The following is a 19,592-nucleotide window of genomic DNA, read 5'->3' on the forward strand; positions in this document are numbered from 1 at the left end:
GAATGAATGAACCAATGCGTTTATATTAGTGCTGTCAAAAATGTCGCGTTATTAACGCGTTAACTTGACTCAATTTTAACGGCGATAGCCACGGTGAGAGCCATGGTGAGCCCGAAGAGCCACGGTGCTCGGCTTAGGTTTCGTTTTCCCATCGGCGGCTCCAGCCCCACTTTGCAGTGGTTGTGACAAGACGTGTTATGCTCTGCAATAAAAAAAAAAAAAACACATTGGTACAACCAGTGTTCGAACTATGCCGATATTTTCGGGGGGTCCCTTTTTTTTCCCTTGGGGGGGTGCTTGCGCTTGTCTCAGAGCGCAGCTCTCCATCGCGCACTCACTTCGGATATGCAAATGCTTCCCGTTACACACGATTGCTATGTCAATAAACATCATTTTGCCAATATTTTAGAGACCCCCCCAACATTTCCCAAATCATGTTTTCAAGGGATCTCATGTCTGTTTCAGGGGATCTCGGATCCCCCGAGTACCCCCGTAGTTCGAACGGTGAGCAAGCCCATTCACTTTTTTATGCTGATAAGAGAATTTACAATGGTTTTTCATGTGACAAAAATGTGCGATTAAATTGCGATTAATCGTGAGTTAACTATGACAGTCGCGACATTAATCGCAATTAAATATTTTAATCGCTTGACAGCACTAGTTTATATGTTAAGTAATTCATTAAAAGCAATTGGCTTTTAAAATAAAATAATTTAACAAATCGAATCAGTCGATAAATGAATGAATGAGTTAAAAGATCAGAGAATAAAAGACCTTGAAGGATGAACAGCTGTTGAATCTTTGGATATACTGTACGCCTGAAATGATGAATGAATGAAAGATTGATTAGACAGGTAAATGGATGAATCCCTGAGTAAACGAGTGTCCGACCCCTACAGGTGAGGCCAGACGGTCCGGGTCTGTCAGATTCGAGTGGAAAAGCCGGACGCCAGCAGCTCACACAGACACACTCAGTGTTCACTCTGCCACTGACCCAGGGCACCGGCCACCACTCGTCTGAGGGTAACGCGCACACACACACGCACACACGCACACACACACACACACACACACACACACACACACACACACACACTTCGCATCCTCTTTACTGATGCACTTTTTTCCCCGTGATTCCTCTCCTCAGTGCAGTTTAATGTACGCGTCCACCACTCACCAGACACCTCAGTTGTCATCCAACCTTTCGACCAATCAGAGAGCAAGCTTCCGAAAGGAGTGACCCGCCTTCCTCCACAGACACAAAAGCCCAGGGGGCGCTGCTTTCAGGAGACCACGCCCAAGCAAGCTGTGAGTGACAGAAAAAATAGTGATCTGATGATGATGATGATGATATATCAAGTATAAACTACTTCCTGTCTGTCTCTTTCTCTCTCATTCCATCTTTCTCTCTCTCTCTCTCTGTGCTGTAGTGTAGCAGTAACCCTCTCCCTGGCCTGACTAATCAGGAGGACTGCTGTGGCAGCGTGGGAAATTCCTGGGGCCAAAACAAATGCTACAAATGCCCGAAGCTCCCATGTAAGTCCTGAAATCCGTCTTGGTATAATTACGACCCTGATTGTCCTGGATATCGAATAGTGTTACGTTCTGGCAAGGAATTATTTATCCCAGTTCCTGGTAAACGAGCGTGTTTGGATGATGTACAAACGGTTTGGTTGTATGAATTAGCAACATGTAGCAATGATGTTGATATTTCCCTTTTTTATCCCCCGCTGGCCGAAAGGCCTGAAGGGGTATTGTGTCGTGGCGATGTCCGTCCGTCAGTCCGTCCCGGGAAGGGTGCTCACCTTCTGAAATCAACTCCTCTCACAATTTCTGGAGGAATTTCACAAAACTTGACAGGATTCTTTGTTATATGTCGGTAATACGCATATTGTTTTTTTTGTTCAATTGGTTCACATTTTACCAGAGTTACGGTACAGCCCTTGATTAACAAAATTATAATTTGACAATTTCACAAGAGTGTGCTTTCCTTCTGAAATCAACTCCTCTCACAATTTTTGGAGGAATTTTACAAAACTTGACAAAAGGCATTATTGTACATCAGTAGTACGCATATTATAATTTCGTTCAATTCGGTCGCATTTTACCAGAGTTACAGCCCTTGATTAACAACCTTGTAATTTCACAATTTTATGAAGGTGTGTTTGCCTTCTGACATCAACTCCTCTCACAATTTTTGGAGGAATTTCTCGAAGCTTGCCAAAAGGCATTGTTATATGACGGTAATACGCATATTGCGATTTAATTTCGTTTGTGAAAATATTACCAGAGTTTTGACCCTTGATTAAATAACTTGTACTCTGACAATTTCATGAGGGTGTAGGTTCTTCTGAAATCAACTCCTCTCACAATTTCTGCCAAACTTGGCAGAAGGCTTCGTTATATGACAGTTATACACATATTGAAATTTCGTTGAATTTGGGCATATTTTCCCAGAGTTATGCCCTTGGTTATTAACAAACTTGTACTTTGGCGATTTCATCAAGGTGTGCTTGCTTTCTGAAATCAACTTCCCTCACAATTTTTTATCCCCCGCTGGCTGAAAGGCCCGAAGGTGGATTATGTCATGGCGATGCCTGTCCGTCCCAGGAAGGGTAATCACCTTCTGAAATCAACTCCTCTTGCAATTTTTGGAGGAATTTCATGAAACCTGACAGGATTCTTTGTTATATGTTGTTGATACGCATATTGCAATTTCGTTCAATTCAGTCGCATTTTACAAGAGTTATGACATAGTTGCCGGCGGGGGATATTATGCTCTCAGAGCACTTTTGTTTAGCAAATGTTACACAACATTAGCTACCTGTTTAGCATTATCCAAAACAAATCACGGGACTGGGCTATTACATCGTATAAAATTAAGTGAAAAACTAAGATATGATCGTGAAAAGTTATCATGTGCACTACTCTCTTTTTGAGACCTTTGTTTTATATAATCCTTTCACGACAGTTTTCGCTGCCCGGAGTGTGTGATTGTAGTCAGGACGTTCGGTTTCAGGACGAAGACCAAGAAAAACTTTCTCTCTTTTTTGTGTCTTGATAGTCTTTCTTTCCTGTCTTTGCCCATCTCTCTGCCAGATTTCTCTCTCTTTAAAGCGAGAGCAGACAATAGCGGCTCTGTGGTACACGCCAGGTTATTTTCGCAAAACCAATTTCACTGTGTGTGTGTGTGTGTGTGTGTGTGTGTGTGTGTGTGTGTGTGTGTGTGTGTGTGTGTGTGTGTGTGTGCGAATGTGTGTGTGTAAATGTGTGGGAGGGTGTTTATGTCATAGTGGCTTCATTCTTTTTTTCCAACAACACACCCTCAACGTCAGGGCGAGACAAAAGGAGGAGAAAACGCTGGAAAATGTGCTCTCTCTCTCTCTCTCTCTCTCTCTCTCTCTCTCTCTCTCTCTTCTCAAAGGAATAAAGTTATAAATCAGAATCAGATTTTTATCACTATCCAAATAAATACACTCATGAATCAAATTCACCAACGACATAAAATGTAATGATTATGCAAAATCTGAGAATTTTATGAAAACGCATCACAATTCATATCAGTTGAATCGTTCGTATAATTGAACCCTTTTGATTTGTTGAATCATAATTATTACAAATAACCCCACAAGTGAACCACCAAATTAATACAATTAATAGAACTAATAGAAATAGATTTGAGTCCTCAAAAGTAACCGAATGAATTGAATCAGAAGTATACTTGAATTCTTCTGATTCACCGAATCGTAATTTTTATGAATAACCAACAATACTTCATCATAAATAGAGTCACCGAATCATGAATATTATCTTACGAATATCCTAAGCAGAATTAAATCAGCACTGGCAAGTAAATAGAATTACTAGAACGATTAGAAATGGAGTTGAGTCCTGAGAAGTAACCAAATGAATATGAATCATAAATCAAATCCTGATGATTAGCCAGTAAAATTCAATAAGATCTTTCTGATTAATTAAGATTGAATGGAATGAATCGTAATTATGATGAACAAGTCACCAAAAGAGCAAACGCGAACTCGTTAGTCAAATCAAATCCTTTTGATACGTTAAAAATGAATTGAATCGTAAATGGTATACAAGTGTTGCCAGGCAAAACAAACCTCGCCCGGTAGCACTTATGATGAATATGAAGGAAGATATCGTGAAAAAAAAAGGTACCCTATGGGTCCATGTGGCTACTGTTTATAAATAAAATCACATGTCCATACAGTAAATATATCATACATGTTTACTCTATGAGGCAGTAGCCACAAAAATGAAGCATAGTCCAAAAATGAACAATTTAAAAATCACGGAAGTAAAATATACTGAGTATCTGTACTTCATATTATTCTACTCTTACCTCTTAGAGTTTTCGAAACTGAAACCTCCGAACCGAGGCTGACAAACACACGCTGCCACCATGACCCAAACTCTTATTTCCCGGAAATGGCCCGGCGCTAGAGCTCAGTGGAACGCACTTTCCCTCTGGAATAAGCATAAACATGTCTGAAAGCGATTTCTTTAGTCTAGTCCGTTTATTTTGAATGGTGAACTGAATTGTATACACTCACTGACTATTTTAATCGGAACACGTGTATGCACATGTGCAGTGCATGATTGTTGCACTCTTACATCACGATGACATAGTGGCTACCATCTCTATATGAGGCAGTAGCCATAAAAACCTTGACCTTGACCAGATGACCCCCAATATGTTGGAGGTTCTATTTGAGACCAATGCCCATCTATCCTGAAAGTTTCATGAAGATTGATCCAGCCGTTTTCCCGTAATATCGTTAACAAAAAAAACCAAACAAACCCGACAGAAAACAACACCTCGCCCCCTGGTGGACTCCGTCCCGGGTGAGGTAATTAAGAGCAGAATATAATGTGGATGGAATCTAGAGCTGAAATTACTAAAAGATATAGTAACTGGAGAGTATGCGCTCAAGTCAGCTCGTCGACTGCTAACTAGCCGAGCCAAGTTGATTGTTGAAACACGCCGAATTGTTACACTTACATTCTTACAGCACAATGACGTAGTAACCAGTGTCTCTATATGAGTCAGTAGTCACAACAAAAACAATTTTGACCTTTTTGGTGACCTTGACCAGATGACCCTCAAAATGTTGGAGGCTCTATTTGAGACCAGCGCTCAGCTATCCTGGAAGTTTCATGAAGATTGATCCAGCCGTTTTCCCGTAATGTTGCTAGCAAACAGAGAAACCCGACCAGAAACAATACCTCGCCCCCTGGTGGACCCGGGCGAGGTAATAATCCTGATGAATATCCAAATGAAGTAGAAATAGAATCGAATCATACACTATATCATGCATTTGCTTCCTTATGACGATCCAAATAAACTGAATCATCAGTAAAACTGAATCTTTATGACTCGAATATACTGAATTGAAAACATAAACAATTCGATCCTGATGAATATTCAAATTCAGATGATTTTTCAGACTCGAAGAAATTTTTGAGGGAACGTTTGAGTGAAAGATGTTACAGTCAGGGAACATCAGGGTTTTTTTTGCGAACAGGAATTCTTCTTTAAAAAAAAGAGGAGAGGAGTTGTTCAGAGAAAACAATCGCTGAAGTAAAAAAGAAGAATAAGAAAGGGGGCATTATATCATTGTTTTTCTCTCAGCTTGTGGAATCATCTCTTTTCCAGACGCGTCTTGATTTTCCTCTGTTTTACTGGCGAGAAGCAGAGCGTGAGGCGAGCAGGGGAAACTCTGTGTGCTCCTCGAAAACATTCTTCTCATAACTGCCAAGAGGTTCTGCAATGCTTTCTTTCCTTTCTGTCTCTTCTTCTTTCAGCTAGTAGAAACCATTCTGTTTATTATACTCCCTTATTTTTTTTTCTTTTCCTCACCAGTTAAGCTGGTTCTGTTTCCGATTTCTCTTTTCTTTTCTGTCTTCCTCGAACCTGCTTCCTTTTTCTTCCTCTTTTTCTCTTCACTTCTTTTCTTTGGGATGGATTTTATTGGATGATTTTACCGTAGTATCCCAGGCTTTCTGGAGCTCAAACCCATTTGATGGGATGAGTTATTATTAAAATCCTCTCTTTCTCTCTCTCTCTCACACACACACACACACACACACACACACACACACACTCACACTCACACACACACAGATGCCGGGAAGCCGCAGACGATAATCGAGGAATTTGGCTCCACATGCCCTCAAGGTTACAAAAGATTAAACCGAACACACTGCCAAGGTAAATTTTTTGAGTGTGTGTGTGTGTGTGTGTTTCATTGTCTGTACTTCCATTTGTGGCTCTGCTAGTCACAAATGATATCATCAGATTTTTAGACAGTAAAAAACACCATGCAGCATTGTTTGTTGATCTGTCTAAAGCATTACTACAGAGACTTGGCTGCATAGGCCTTAGTGAAATGGCTCTGAATTGGTTTAAAAACTACCTATCTGGTAGAACTCAGTGTGTATCAGTGGAAAACTATACTTCAGCCTCTCTTCCTCTAAACAGAGGTGTTCCCCAAGGTTCTATTTTGGCCCCTATTTTATTTTCTATCTTTTGACCCTACACTACCGTTCAAAAGTTTGGGGTCACTTTGAAATGTCCTTATTTTTGAAAGAAAAGCACTGTTCTTTTCAATGAAGATCACTTTAAACTAATCAGAAATCCACTCTATACATTGATAATGTGGTAAATGACTATGCTAGCTGCAAATGTCTGGTTTTTGGTGCAATATCTCCATAGGTGTATAGAGGCCCATTTCCAGCAACTCTCACTCCAGCGTTCTAATGGTACACTGTGTTTGCTCATTGCCTCAGAAGGCTAATGGATGATTAGAAAACCCTTGTACAATCATGTTAGCACAGCTGAAAACAGTTGAGCTCTTTAGAGAAGCTATAAAACTGACTTTCCTTTGAGCAGATTGAGTTTCTGGAGCATCACATTTGTGGGGTCGATTAAATGCTCAAAATGGCCAGAAAAATGTCTTGACTATATTTTCTATTCATTTTACAACGTATGGTGGTAAATAAAAGTGTGACTTTTCATGGAAAACACAAAATTGTCTGGGTGACCCCAAACTTTTGAACAGTAGTGTAGGTAGTGGAATAAGTCCAGCCCTTTTCCACTTCTATGCGGATGACATGGTTGTCTATACAGTGGCATCCTCCTTAGATCAGGCCATAAAACTCTTGCAGGGTGCGTTTCAAACATTGCAGCACTCCCTGCTCAAATTAAAACTGGTCCTTAATTCAAAGAAGACCAAATATACGACCTTTACTCGCTCTCGAGCTACAGCAGCTGCTCCAATTTCCACTATTGCGACGTTAGTCTTGAAAGAGTTGCTTTTTACAAATACCTGGGCGTATGGCTTGATGATAAGTTGACTTTTGATGTACATATTGACAATCTGTTGAGAAAGCTTAGGCCTAAACTGGGTCTTTATTTTTTTTTCGTTTAAAAAAATGCTTTCCATTTGAGGCTAGAAAGAGAATAGTGCAAAGCTCCTTTTTATCTGTATTAGACTTTGGTGATGTGATATATATGCATGCAGCCTCTTCTATGCTAAAAAAGCTGGAGTCTCTGTATCATGCTGCAATACGTTTTGTAACAAATGCAGGTTCACGAACACATCACTGCACTTTATATGAATCTTTAGGTTGGCCCTCTCTATATCAGAGGCGAAAATGGCACTTGTTGATTCTTACTCTCAAGGCATTGCTAGGGTAGGTAAACTGCCGGTCTGTATCTCAAGACTTCTAACTTACCACACAGGCACCTACAATACTAGGCGAGCAGCAAATAGGATGCTCTTGGATGTTCCGATGGTACAGTCAGAGCTTGGAAAAACTGCCTTCTCCTTTTATGCACCATCAATATGGAATGAGATGCAGGTTATCATTACATTAGAAGCACTTCCTACTGTAAATGCCTTCGAAGGAATGTTAAAATCCGCCCTACAGGAAACATGTAGCTGTTTTACCTGATGTGACTGTTGACTGTGACAACTCCATTTCTCACGTTCTTAATATTGTGTTGATTTTATGTATGATGTATGTATTTTACTGTATGTATGCAATTTATGTTAACATCTGTGCGCCATCTTGGCCAGGACTCCCTGGAAGAAGAGATCTTGTATCTCAATGGGACAATTCCTGGATAAATAAAGGATATAAATAAATACATTTCATACCACACAATCAGTTCCTCATGAATTCTTCATCAAAATTAAAAACATGCACATAGAATCAGATTCCAATAGACATATGATTCGATTCAGATTCTGAACCAAATCATCCATCCGTTTGACTCTTTCTGTATATCCAGTGAAAGTGAACCAAATCGCATCTCTGTTTGTGTCCTCATGAGCATCCAAATCAGTTTAATAGAATCATATATCCATTTGAATACATGATTACAAATAAATTGAATCAAATCATCATTCGACTCCTTGTAAATATCCAGTTCAAATGAATCATATATCCACTTGAATCTTTATGAATATTCAAACGAACTGAATCAAATCATGTACACATTCGACTACTTGTGGGTATCAGATTACACTGAACTGAATCATGTATCCGTTTGAATCTTTATGAATATTCAACTCATGAATTCATGAAGCTCTTTATGAATATCTTAATAAACTGAATCGAATCATTTGTCTATTTGATTCCTTATGGATGTCCAAATAAGCTGCTTTGAGAAGAAATTCGGATGTTTTTCATAATATTGTGCGTGTCTGTGTGTGTGTAGATATTAATGAGTGTACGATGCAGGGTGTTTGTCAGAACGGCGAGTGTTTGAACACACAGGGAAGTTTTCGCTGCACCTGCAAACCTGGATACGCCCTGAAAGACAGAACACGCTGTGTTGGTAAGACACACACACACACACACACACACACACACACACACACACACACACACATGATGATATGATGTTGAATCTGGCTTGTCTGTCACCCCCTCCCTCTCGGTGTCAGTGTTGGTTCAGGGTCCGTGTTTCCTCATGGTGACGGAGGCGGGTCGCTGTGAACACGCTCTCTCTACAAACCTCTCGCGAGAGATCTGCTGCTGCACCGTGGGCAAAGCCTGGGGCGCCAACTGTGAGCGATGCCCAAAGGACGGCACCGGTCAGTGTGTGTGTGTGTGTGTGTTCAGAGCACAAGTACAGCTACATGTTATGATCACATGACCTACTAACGCTCAAGCGCAACTTGAGTGGCCATGCCCCCTACAACAAGCACTTATAATAAAAGACAGAACAATCGTGAAGACACGCCCATCTCTCTGATCTGTACAGAGGACACACAGCCAAATTGTCAACTTTTTTTTTAGGAATATTATATCCCCAGGTTTTGAAAACATTCTGAAATCTCTCTTTCTCTCTCTCTCTCTCTCTCTCCAGCCTCCTTCAGTAAGATCTGTCCTGCAGGAAAGGGAATGTCGTACCTGCAGTATCGTAGCACTTTAGCCATCCAGACTGACATCGGGCAGATTCCGGTCCTACCTCACAAGGGTGAGTCACACACCCACGTACAAATACCCCATCTGAGCGAGCAAGCTCATCAACATACATGACAGGATTCGGGATGTGTGTCGTATTAATGAACGAAGACTCAAGCATTAAATTTCCTTTAAGAAGATTGAATTGTGTTTGTTCTCTTTCTATCAGCTGTGTTTCCGAATAAATTAGAATGCTGATATTATTAGCCAGTACGAGCTAATCGTCGTTTATAACGGCCAAGAACCGGCAATTATAAAAGAAACGGAGAGACAGAAGATAGATCCTTTAAATGAGAACTGAAGTCCTTTTTAAACTTGCTTTATTTCTCAATTAACATGTTATTCAATTACATTTTCGGTTTTAGTAACCTTATATCGTGACTTGTATTGGCAACTAATTGCAATTAAATATTATACTTATCGGCCTGTTCGGTTTTTAGCCGTGTTGAATTTAGTTCGTTTGTTCCACGGCAGGCGTCGCTTATCCGCGCGATCTTCACGAGACTTGTGTGAGACTTCGAAACGTGAAGAAGTGTCAGCCAGGTGTCAGTGCCGCCATTTTGAAAACTCTTTTCCAAACGAAATATTGCATAAAAACGAGTTTAAATGACGATTACTTCCTACTTTTGCTATCAAAACAAACAAAACTTCTGGCTTGATTACATCAGCATCCGAAAGAGGGCACGCACATCTTTTGACAACGTTGGCAGATGTTGGTCACTTTGATTTCCGCTGTACGTTTTACTTCCGTCCTACGATGTCTCGCACAGGTCTCAACGAATCTCGTTTACGGCCATCGCTTTGACATATGGACTGATCTATTACAGAGCATATTTCACACACTCATAACTTGCTATAGCAGCGACAAAATAGCGATCAAAAATGCATTCCGATATTTAATAAAATGAGATAAATAGAATTTTGATAGGGGCGGCACGGTGGTGTAGTGGTTAGCGCTGTCGCCTCACAGCAAGAAGGTCCTGGGTTCGAGCCCCGTGGCCGGCGAGGGCCTTTCTGTGCAGAGTTTGCATGTTCTCCCCGTGTCCGCGTGGGTTTCCTCCGGGTGCTCCGGTTTCCCCCACAGTCCAAAGACATGCAGGTTAGGTTAACTGGTGACTCTAAATTGAGCGTAGGTGTGAATGTGAGTGTGAATGGTTGTCTGTGTCTATGTGTCAGCCCTGTGATGACCTGGCGACTTGTCCAGGGTGTACCCCGCCTTTCGCCCATAGTCAGCTGGGATAGGCTCCAGCTTGCCTGCGACCCTGTAGAAGGATAAAGCGGCTACAGATAATGAGATGAGATGAGAATTTTGATAATAAAAAATTTGCCTTCAGTTCTCCTTTAACCATGTTATGAGTTGTCGTTGCGTAGTTTGTCCACCAGAGGGCACATGTCACAAGTGTTACACCAACAATCAGCTGACCTAAGCGGAGTCGAGCAGAGCAGCGACAGCATATCAAATCCATTTCAGTTGTACATATTAATTATCTATAAATTGTATTTTTTATTTCATAGATATATTAACATTCTATATGATATATTTGTGGGGCGGCACGGTGGTGTAGTGGTTAGCGCTGTCACCTCATAGCAAGAAGGTCCGGGTTCGAGCCCCGTGGCCGGCGAGGGCCTTTCTGTGTGGAGTTTGCATGTTCTCCCCGTGTCCGCGTGGGTTTCCTCCGGGTGCTCCGGTTTCCCCCACAGTCCAAAGACATGCAGGTTAGGTTAACTGGTGACTCTAAATTGAGCGTAGGTGTGAATGTGAGTGTGAATGGTTGTCTGTGTCTATGTGTCAGCCCTGTGATGACCTGGCGACTTGTCCAGGGTGAACCCCGCCTTTCGCCCGTAGTCAGCTGGGATAGGCTCCAGCTTGCCTGCGACCCTGTAGAAGGATAAAGCGGCTAGAGATGATGAGATGATATATTTGTGTGATGACAATGGATGAAACACTTTCAGCTATTTTTGCAGTATTCACAATATTCTCGTCCATTTCTATTTGAATTTGGGGGGGGGGGGGGGGGGGGTTTGAGCGGGAGGTATCGATTATCGGAAACCACAGACCTTTTTTTTTTAATCGGTATCGGTGGTTTCGGGACAGGTCGGCCCGAGTTTATTAAAGTCTTTAGCGAACACTTTGCTAACATCATGGCTGTCAAACTGCAATTCTATAAGACTGCACTTCTCTATGAACATTTCTGTTCTATAAAATGACTTACGCCTGGAAAGTTTCCTTTTTAGGGTAAAGAGGCGGAGTTGAGCGACTCTGATATGGTTGAGTTGGGGGTGGAGCTTATTTCCGGGCCAGAAATATATAAAGAGAAGTCTGAGACAGAAAAAAAGCTAGCCATATTACCTGCACAGCTATGATGTCAGTTTTTTCAGACAGTGTTATGAATGTTATGATTATTACAGGTTTATAAAGATTTTTTTTTTGAACATTTTACAATTATTGTTTGTTCTGGTGTAAGATATATTTGATGACGTTGAGTTTATTTTACCCACTTTTGTGTTACAGAGATCAAACTGCCGGTAAGATCCTCAACATCTTTCCACACAGGAAGTGACATACAGGAAGTGACACACACACATATGAAAGAGTATGGATCTCATTCCTCTTTAACCGTACTGCCTGACTGCTCTAATTCTCCTTCACAGGAAGTGCCTGTCCAGGCGACCACACCTATGCAGCTCCAGCCAATCAGCACACATGTCCCACGCATCCCAGGTGGACACGCCTCTCTGTTTTATTTTGCCTCTACTTCCTGTCTTTTGTTTTTTTATTTCATAGATATTTAATCTTCTCTGTATTTCTGTTACGTTTGTTTTCTTTTTGTCTTCTTCACACCAGTTGATTATTTTACAATAGCGACTCTTTTATTTCTTATGTAAAAAGCATTTTATCAGTTTCTCTCTCTCTCTCTCTCTCTCTCTCTCTTTTTTGTTCAGTCCTCATTCCCAGGCCGACGACGCGTCCCATAATCCACATTCCCCGGGAGAAAGAGACTCTTGTAGTGGCGCAGACGCAGGTCTCGCGTGAGTTCCAAGGCAACCGCCGATCGCACAGTACCTCACGTTATAAAGTGGCCAGTGTGACAGGATTCAGTTATTGGTTAGCTACGTGGTAGCTTCAGCGCAAAACTGAAGAAACTTTTTGTCAATTTTAGACAAAAGTAATTGTGCCCTGTTGAAGGATGAATAGTTATTGTGTGTCCATCGTTGTGGATGTAATCACCATTTTGTTGTTTTCAGCTCTTTGTGAACTTTGCCATTTATGGCCTTTTGTGGGCGGGGCTAAATGTAAAAGAGCCACACTGTGAACACCTTTGCTAATTTACGGCTGTTTGGTGTTTATCAACATACGCACAAAAAAGATCAGCGTTAATGAATCTTCTGTGAATCTGTTGGGATTTTTTTTGTTCAGTTTTTGCTCAGTTACACAATTTTATTAACCATTTTGTTTTGCAAACTTTCAACTATACACCATACATGTCAACCTATACGGAATGTCCGTATTTTATACGGATTTGATTCAATAAACGTAGTATACGGGCGTACAAATAAAGTTATACGGATTCTTTAAAAAAACTTCAATATTTATTTAGAGCTATAATTAATTCCCACGATGATAAAAGAGCGCATAACATTTACAAACGTACTGTACACCACAGACAGCCAGTAAAGAGTCTTATGAAATCGCACGTTATCTTGTGGTAGCGAGACTTCGTTCCACTTCTGATCATGGCGCACACCGCATTGCGAGAATCCCGCCAACCGGGAAGTAACATTTTGTTTGAAAAGCGTATTTCCACCTGAGCGACTTTCACAAGCGACTGAAAAGATTCTGAATGGGCACTCCGGCAAGATCAACACAGACACTTGCTGTGACATGCAGCCTCGTGAGATATTGGTGCAGACTGCTAAAAAAAGCTGTCATGGAGTACAATTCAGAACATTAGAGTGACACTTTGTGTTTTTGTCAAACATTGGAGCTTTGTATTCATTCTGAAGGTTTATTGTTATTAATATTGAATAAAAAGTAACTGGGATATATCATTGTTAATTATCATTCAAATTTTAGGTAAATTATTTTAATTTGCATCTTATACAGATTTTATAAGGGAAATACGGATTTTGGAGGTTGGTTATACAGGTTTGAGTGACCAAAGGTTGACATGTATGTATACACTTTTCAGTTTTACAATTTTTTTCATGCAAGGTTTTGAAAAATACGGAATAAGGTCTGGAGCTGAATCAGTTTTTTGTACTAGTTTCAGTTTATGGTGTGTGTGTGTGTGTATGTGTGTGTGTGTGTGTGTGTGTGTGTGTGTGTTACAGAGGTGGACGAGTGCAAACTCAACAGGAATATCTGTGGTCACGGAGAGTGTATCAACACACATAACGGCTTCATGTGTCACTGCAAGGCTGGATACCATCCTCACACCCAGAGGAAGAGCTGCGTAGGTGAGTACACACACACACACACACACACACACACACACACACATTCTGATTGGTTGCCGACACTCACTCATGTGCACATGAGAAATAACTTAACATCAGTATTACAGTTCACTACAGAAGATGTCTGTTCATCCTGTTCATCTGTCTGTTCATCTGTCTGTCCATCTGTCTGTCCATCTGTCTGTTCATCTCTCTGTCTGTCTGTTTGTTAATCTGTCTGTGTGTCTGTCTGTCTGTTCCTCTGTCTCTCGGTCTGTTCATCTGTCTGTCTGTTTGTTAATCTGTCTGTCTGTTCATTTGTCTGTGTTTGTTAATCTGTCTGTCTGTCTGTTCATCTGTTTGTTAATCTATCTCTTTTTTCATTTGTCTCTCTATCTGTTCATCTGTCTGTCTGTTTGCCTGTCTGTCTCTTCATCTGTCTGTCTGTCTGTTAATCTGTCTCTCTATTCATTTGTCTCTCTGTCTGTTCATCTGTCTGTTCATTTGTCTCTGTCTGTTCATCTGTGTCTGTCTGTCTGTTAATCTGTCTGTCTCTCTGTTTGTTCGTCTGTCTGTCTGTTTGTTCATCTGTCTGTCTCTCTGTTCATCTGTCTGTCTCTGTTCATTTGTCTCTCTGCTCATCTGTCTGTTTGTTCATCTGTCTCTCTGTTCATCTGTCTGTTTAATTGTCTGCCTATATATCTGTCTGTCTGTTCACCTGTCTGTCTCAAATCAAAATCGTTTTTTAATTTTGGTGTGTGTGTGTGTGTGTGTGTAGATGAGAACGAGTGTGACTGGGAGCCGTGTGGTCCCGGCCGAGGCACCTGCATCAACACCGTCGGCTCCTATCGCTGTAACTGTCACCCTGGCAACCAGCTGATCGGACATCACGTGAAACCGCGCTGTGTGGGTGAGCGACGCCTGAGCAGCTGCGTTCTGCTCTGTAACTGTTCACATGGAGACGGTTTCCGTAAAGAGACATTTATTTATCATTTATGGAAGGAGTCTCCAGTCTCAGCACTTCTCCACAACACGAGCTGTAAACGGGTCAAATGTACACGTCATACTTCAGTGGATAAAAACTGTTTGGAATAAAACACTGGGGTTTCTGGGAAAACAATCACCTTCACATCAAGCGTATCCATCACACTGCTGCACTGTTGATCATTTTCCTGTTACAGCATGCCCCGAAGTGTTTTATTCCTTACAAAGTTGTTCTTTTGCTTGCTGGATTCAGATATAAACGAGTGCTCTACACCGGATATCTGTGGGAACGGAGGACACTGTGTGAACCTGCCCGGCTCGTATAAGTGTGAATGCCTGCCTGGTTTCAGGAGCAAGTCACGAAGATACCCTGTGTGTGAGGGTAAGAACACACACACACACACACACACACGTTACTTTGTGTATATTGTGCACCCACTCACCTCTCCATGTCCCTCTGTAGATATTAACGAGTGCTTGGACCCCTCGACTTGTCCTGATGCACAGTGTGAGAACACAGTTGGATCATATGAGTGTATTCCCTGCCAGCCTGGACACAAGGTGCATGGAGGAGTGTGTTACGGTAAGCACACACACATACACACACACGCACACATACACACGCACTTAACTAACATCTGATTCACTGACGAGACATGTGCATCTTTTATATTGTTGATTTGGAGTTACAGACTTCCTCAGAGTCCGATAATGATGAAGGGTTCACACTAATGATGTGAGTGTTTCTTATTTGGCGGCCTGCATAGTGCTCAGGAATTTATTTCCCTCATCGGGGCTCGAAAGTCTGGATTAAAGTAGGGTCATAACGGTGATGTTCACCTGGGGAGCTCAAATTTTCAACACACACACACACACACATATATATATATATATATATATATACACACACCAGTGGCGGCTGGTAGTCTTTCAAACAGGGGAGGCTGGTCGGTTACGATATTTCCAGATTTGAAAAGAAAAAACATCAATTTTGCCCATACTCTTGCCTCTGATCTGGCTGATTGTTGGCAGCGTCACAAACTGTGAAATAACAGGTTCTTTTGGCCCATTAGCCTACTGTCCAATATACATGATGGTGGTGTTGGGGGGGAGGGGTATATTTTAACATTTTATATTTTAAAATTGTGGCATGTTGTTTAAAAATTGATCATTATTGAAAGCAGCTCTTGTCAGGAACCTCAGCAGTAGAGCTGGGTGCCACACATTTCATTCAATGACACTTTCCCTATATTTTACTTATTTTGACTGAGAAATGTTTTATTGACAATTTTGATAACCCTTCACTTTTAATCCAGGTCTGTAGTGTGAAATGTTCTCGGCTGTGTTTTTGTTTAAAAATGTTTTCCAAATTGTAGCTGTGTTTAATTCATATCCAGAAAAATACAAACCCGAATCCAAAAAAGTTGGGACAAATACAAATTGTAAATAAAAATGGAATGCAATGATGTGGAAGTTTCAAAATTCCATATTTTATTCAGAATAGAACATAGATGACATATCAAATGTTTAAACTGAGAAAATGTATCATTTAAAGAGAAAAATGAGGTGATTTTAAATTTCATGACAACAACACATCTCAAAAAAGTTGGGACAAGGCCATGTTTCCCACTGTGAGACATCCCCTTTTCTCTTTACAGCAGTCTGTAAACGTCTGGGGACTGAGGAGACAAGTTGCTCAAGTTTAGGGATAGGAATGTTAACCCATTCTTGTCTAATGTAGGATTCTAGTTGCTCAACTGTCTTAGGTCTTTTTTGTCGTATCTTCCGTTTTATGATGCGCCAAATGTTTTCTATGGGTGAAAGATCTGGACTGCAGGCTGGCCAGTTCAGTACCCGGACCCTTCTTCTACGCAGCCATGATGCTGTAATTGATGCAGTATGTGGTTTGGCATTGTCATGTTCGCCAAAATTAAATCAGCAATGCTTGGCATCCGTGCGCAGCTTTCTTGCTAGCTGACTAGCCCCCTCAAGTTCAATTTCAGTCACTCAAATAAACGAAATTTCTGGAACTAAGATAGCAAACTTGACAACACTATATTTACACTTTATTTACAATGAAAATATATACAAACTAAAAAAGCTGGTAGAAACCGTATGTAATGAATGAAATCGAAATATAAGCTGATCTCTTACAATACACCACAGCACTCGCGAATCTGCATGGGACTGAACTGATGTTGCCAGATACTGCTGACGTTATCCAGCCCAAAATATGTTCAAAACCCGCCACTATGCACTTAAAACCGCTCAATTGAGCGGGAAACCCCCAATCTGGCAACACTGTACCGCTGCCTGTCTATAGTTGAAACGAGCTGTCAATCAAAGAAAATATCCGGCCGCTTTCACCAATCACCAGTCTCCTCGCGGAAACTGCCATGTCCCTCCCATGTGAGGCTCGGAGTCCGTAGGCGGGCGTTTTCGCAGTATTTGCCCAATAACCGTCTTGCATTTTGAGATTGAAAAGCGCAGAGCTCCCAAATGCCGTTGAAGTCCACTGAGGCTGGGAGTCCGTGGGAGTCCGTAGGCGGGCATTTTCGCAGTATTTGTCCAATAATCGTCTTGCATTTTGAGATTGAAAAGCGCAGAGCTCCCAGTGCCATTGAAGCCCACTGAGGCTGCGCTGCATCGCGCTGTCACGAGGGGGAGAAACTCACGCACACATTAAAGTTATAAGGGCATTTTTAGAGGAGGCTGAGCCTCCCTCGTTGTCTTAGAGCAATCGCCCGTGACACACACACACACACACACACACACATTAATTCAGCAGCACTCCATGAATCCTTTCACATTCTGTCCTAAAGCTCCTCCCACTCTGTATTTGTCGAGCTCATATGACTCTACATCTCTCAAGCTCCTCCCACATTGGATCCACAATCTTACACTCCTCCCACTCTGTTTATCTCACTTTGCGCCACCAACAGTGTATCCCACTCCTCCCATACTGTAATCAAGCTCCTCCCATTTCATATATCTCAAGCTCCTCCCACATTCTCTTGTCAAGCTCCTCCCACTCGACATCTCACATTATATCCTCAGGCTCCAGCTACAGTGTATCATCAAGCCCCTCCCACATTGTCACCACACTACCACTTTCTGTATATCTTATGCTCCTCCCACTCTATATTTGTCAAACTCCTCCCACATTGGAGCCAGAATCTTATGTTCCTCCCACGCTATTTCTCTCAAACTTTCTTACTCTGTATCCTCAAGTGCCAACAGTGTATCCAGCTCCTCCCACATTGTTATCTAGCTCCTCCCATCCCATATCTCTCAAGATATCTTGCATTATATCCTCATACTCCAGCTACAGCATATCATTAAGCCCCTCCCACATTGTCACCACACTCTCCTACCACTTTCTGTATATCTTATGCTCCTCCCACTCTAAACTTGTCAAGCTCTTCTGACTGTACATCTCTCAAGCTCCTCCCACATTGGATCCACAATCTTACGCTACTCCCACTCTGTTTCTCTCACTTTGCGCCACCAACAGTGTATCCCACTCCTCCTACACTGTCATCAACCTCCTCCCATTCCATATATCTCAAGCTCCTCCCACATTCTGTTGTCAAGTTCCTCTCACTTGACATCTCACATTATATCCTCAGGCTCCAGCTATAGTGTATCATCAAGCCCCTCCCACATTGTCACCACACTCTCCTACCACTGTCTATATCTTATGCTCCTCCCACTCTATATTTGTCAAACTCCTCCCACATTGGATCCACAATCTTACGCTCCTCCCACTCAGCTTCTCTCACTTTGCACCACCAACAGTGTATCCAGCTCTTCCCACACTGTCATCAAGCTCTTTCCATTCCCTATATCTAAAGCTCCTCCCACATTCTGTTGTGAAGCTCCTCCTACTCGACATCTCACATTATATCCTCAGGCTCCAGCTACAGTGTATCATCAAGCCCCTCCCACATTGTCACCACACTCTCCTACCACTATCTATATCTTATGCTCCTCCCACTCTATATTTGTCAAACTCCTCCCACATTGGAGTCACAATCTTATGTTCCACCCACTCTGTCACTCAAACTTTCTTACTCTGTATCCTCAAGCGCCAACAGTGTATCCAGCTCCTCCCACATTGTTATCTAGCTCCTCCCATTCTGTATCTCTCAAGATATCTTGCATTACATCCTCATACTCCAGCTACAGCATATCAGTAAGCCCCTCCCACATTGTCACCACACTCTCCTACCACCTTCTGTATATCTTATGCTCCTCCCACTCTATATTTATCAAGCTCCTCCCACTCCGCTTCTTTCAAATTATGTCACATTGTATTCTCAAACTCTATTTAAAGTGTCCCATCAAGCTCCTCCCACTCTGTTTCTCTGGAACACACATACAGATGTGAACGAGTGTCAGAAGAGAGGAGTGTGTGTGAACGGTCGCTGTGAGAACTTACCCGGGACTTACCGGTGTCTGTGTAACGAAGGCTTCCTGCCAGAGGCTGACAGCAAGGGCTGCCGGGGTGAGCGGCTTTCCTCCAGTTAACACCTTGGTGGACTTTTATATCAGTTACTAGCACTGTGCTCTAGCTGTGTGTGTGTGTGTGTGTGTGTGTCCAGATATTAATGAGTGCCAGGACACCCGTTTGTGTGCGAACGGGCACTGTATAAACACAGAAGGCTCGTTTC

At 41.9% G+C, this 19,592-nt stretch overlaps 1 protein-coding gene across 3 annotated transcripts in view; it reads left to right on the forward strand.

The window, feature by feature from the left end:
* ltbp3 (latent transforming growth factor beta binding protein 3) overlaps positions 1-19,592 on the forward strand; it is an 82,155-nt gene that overhangs the window by 37,324 nt on the left and 25,239 nt on the right. For all 3 annotated transcript variants that reach the window (XM_060913006.1, XM_060913008.1, XM_060913007.1), the window contains exons 3-18: positions 900-1,023; positions 1,148-1,308; positions 1,431-1,536; positions 6,146-6,232; positions 8,747-8,866; positions 8,976-9,125; positions 9,401-9,511; positions 12,011-12,024; positions 12,151-12,220; positions 12,442-12,528; positions 13,831-13,956; positions 14,714-14,845; positions 15,173-15,301; positions 15,383-15,502; positions 19,304-19,426; positions 19,524-19,592. The exon at positions 19,524-19,592 is cut by the window's right edge and continues 54 nt beyond it. In XM_060913006.1, coding sequence (XP_060768989.1) covers positions 900-1,023; positions 1,148-1,308; positions 1,431-1,536; positions 6,146-6,232; positions 8,747-8,866; positions 8,976-9,125; positions 9,401-9,511; positions 12,011-12,024; positions 12,151-12,220; positions 12,442-12,528; positions 13,831-13,956; positions 14,714-14,845; positions 15,173-15,301; positions 15,383-15,502; positions 19,304-19,426; positions 19,524-19,592 — 1,729 coding nt within the window. The remainder of the gene's footprint in view (positions 1-899; positions 1,024-1,147; positions 1,309-1,430; positions 1,537-6,145; positions 6,233-8,746; positions 8,867-8,975; positions 9,126-9,400; positions 9,512-12,010; positions 12,025-12,150; positions 12,221-12,441; positions 12,529-13,830; positions 13,957-14,713; positions 14,846-15,172; positions 15,302-15,382; positions 15,503-19,303; positions 19,427-19,523) is intronic.

Source organism: Neoarius graeffei, chromosome 28 (assembly GCF_027579695.1).
Source record: "Neoarius graeffei isolate fNeoGra1 chromosome 28, fNeoGra1.pri, whole genome shotgun sequence".
Classification (NCBI taxonomy): Eukaryota; Metazoa; Chordata; class Actinopteri; order Siluriformes; family Ariidae; genus Neoarius; species Neoarius graeffei.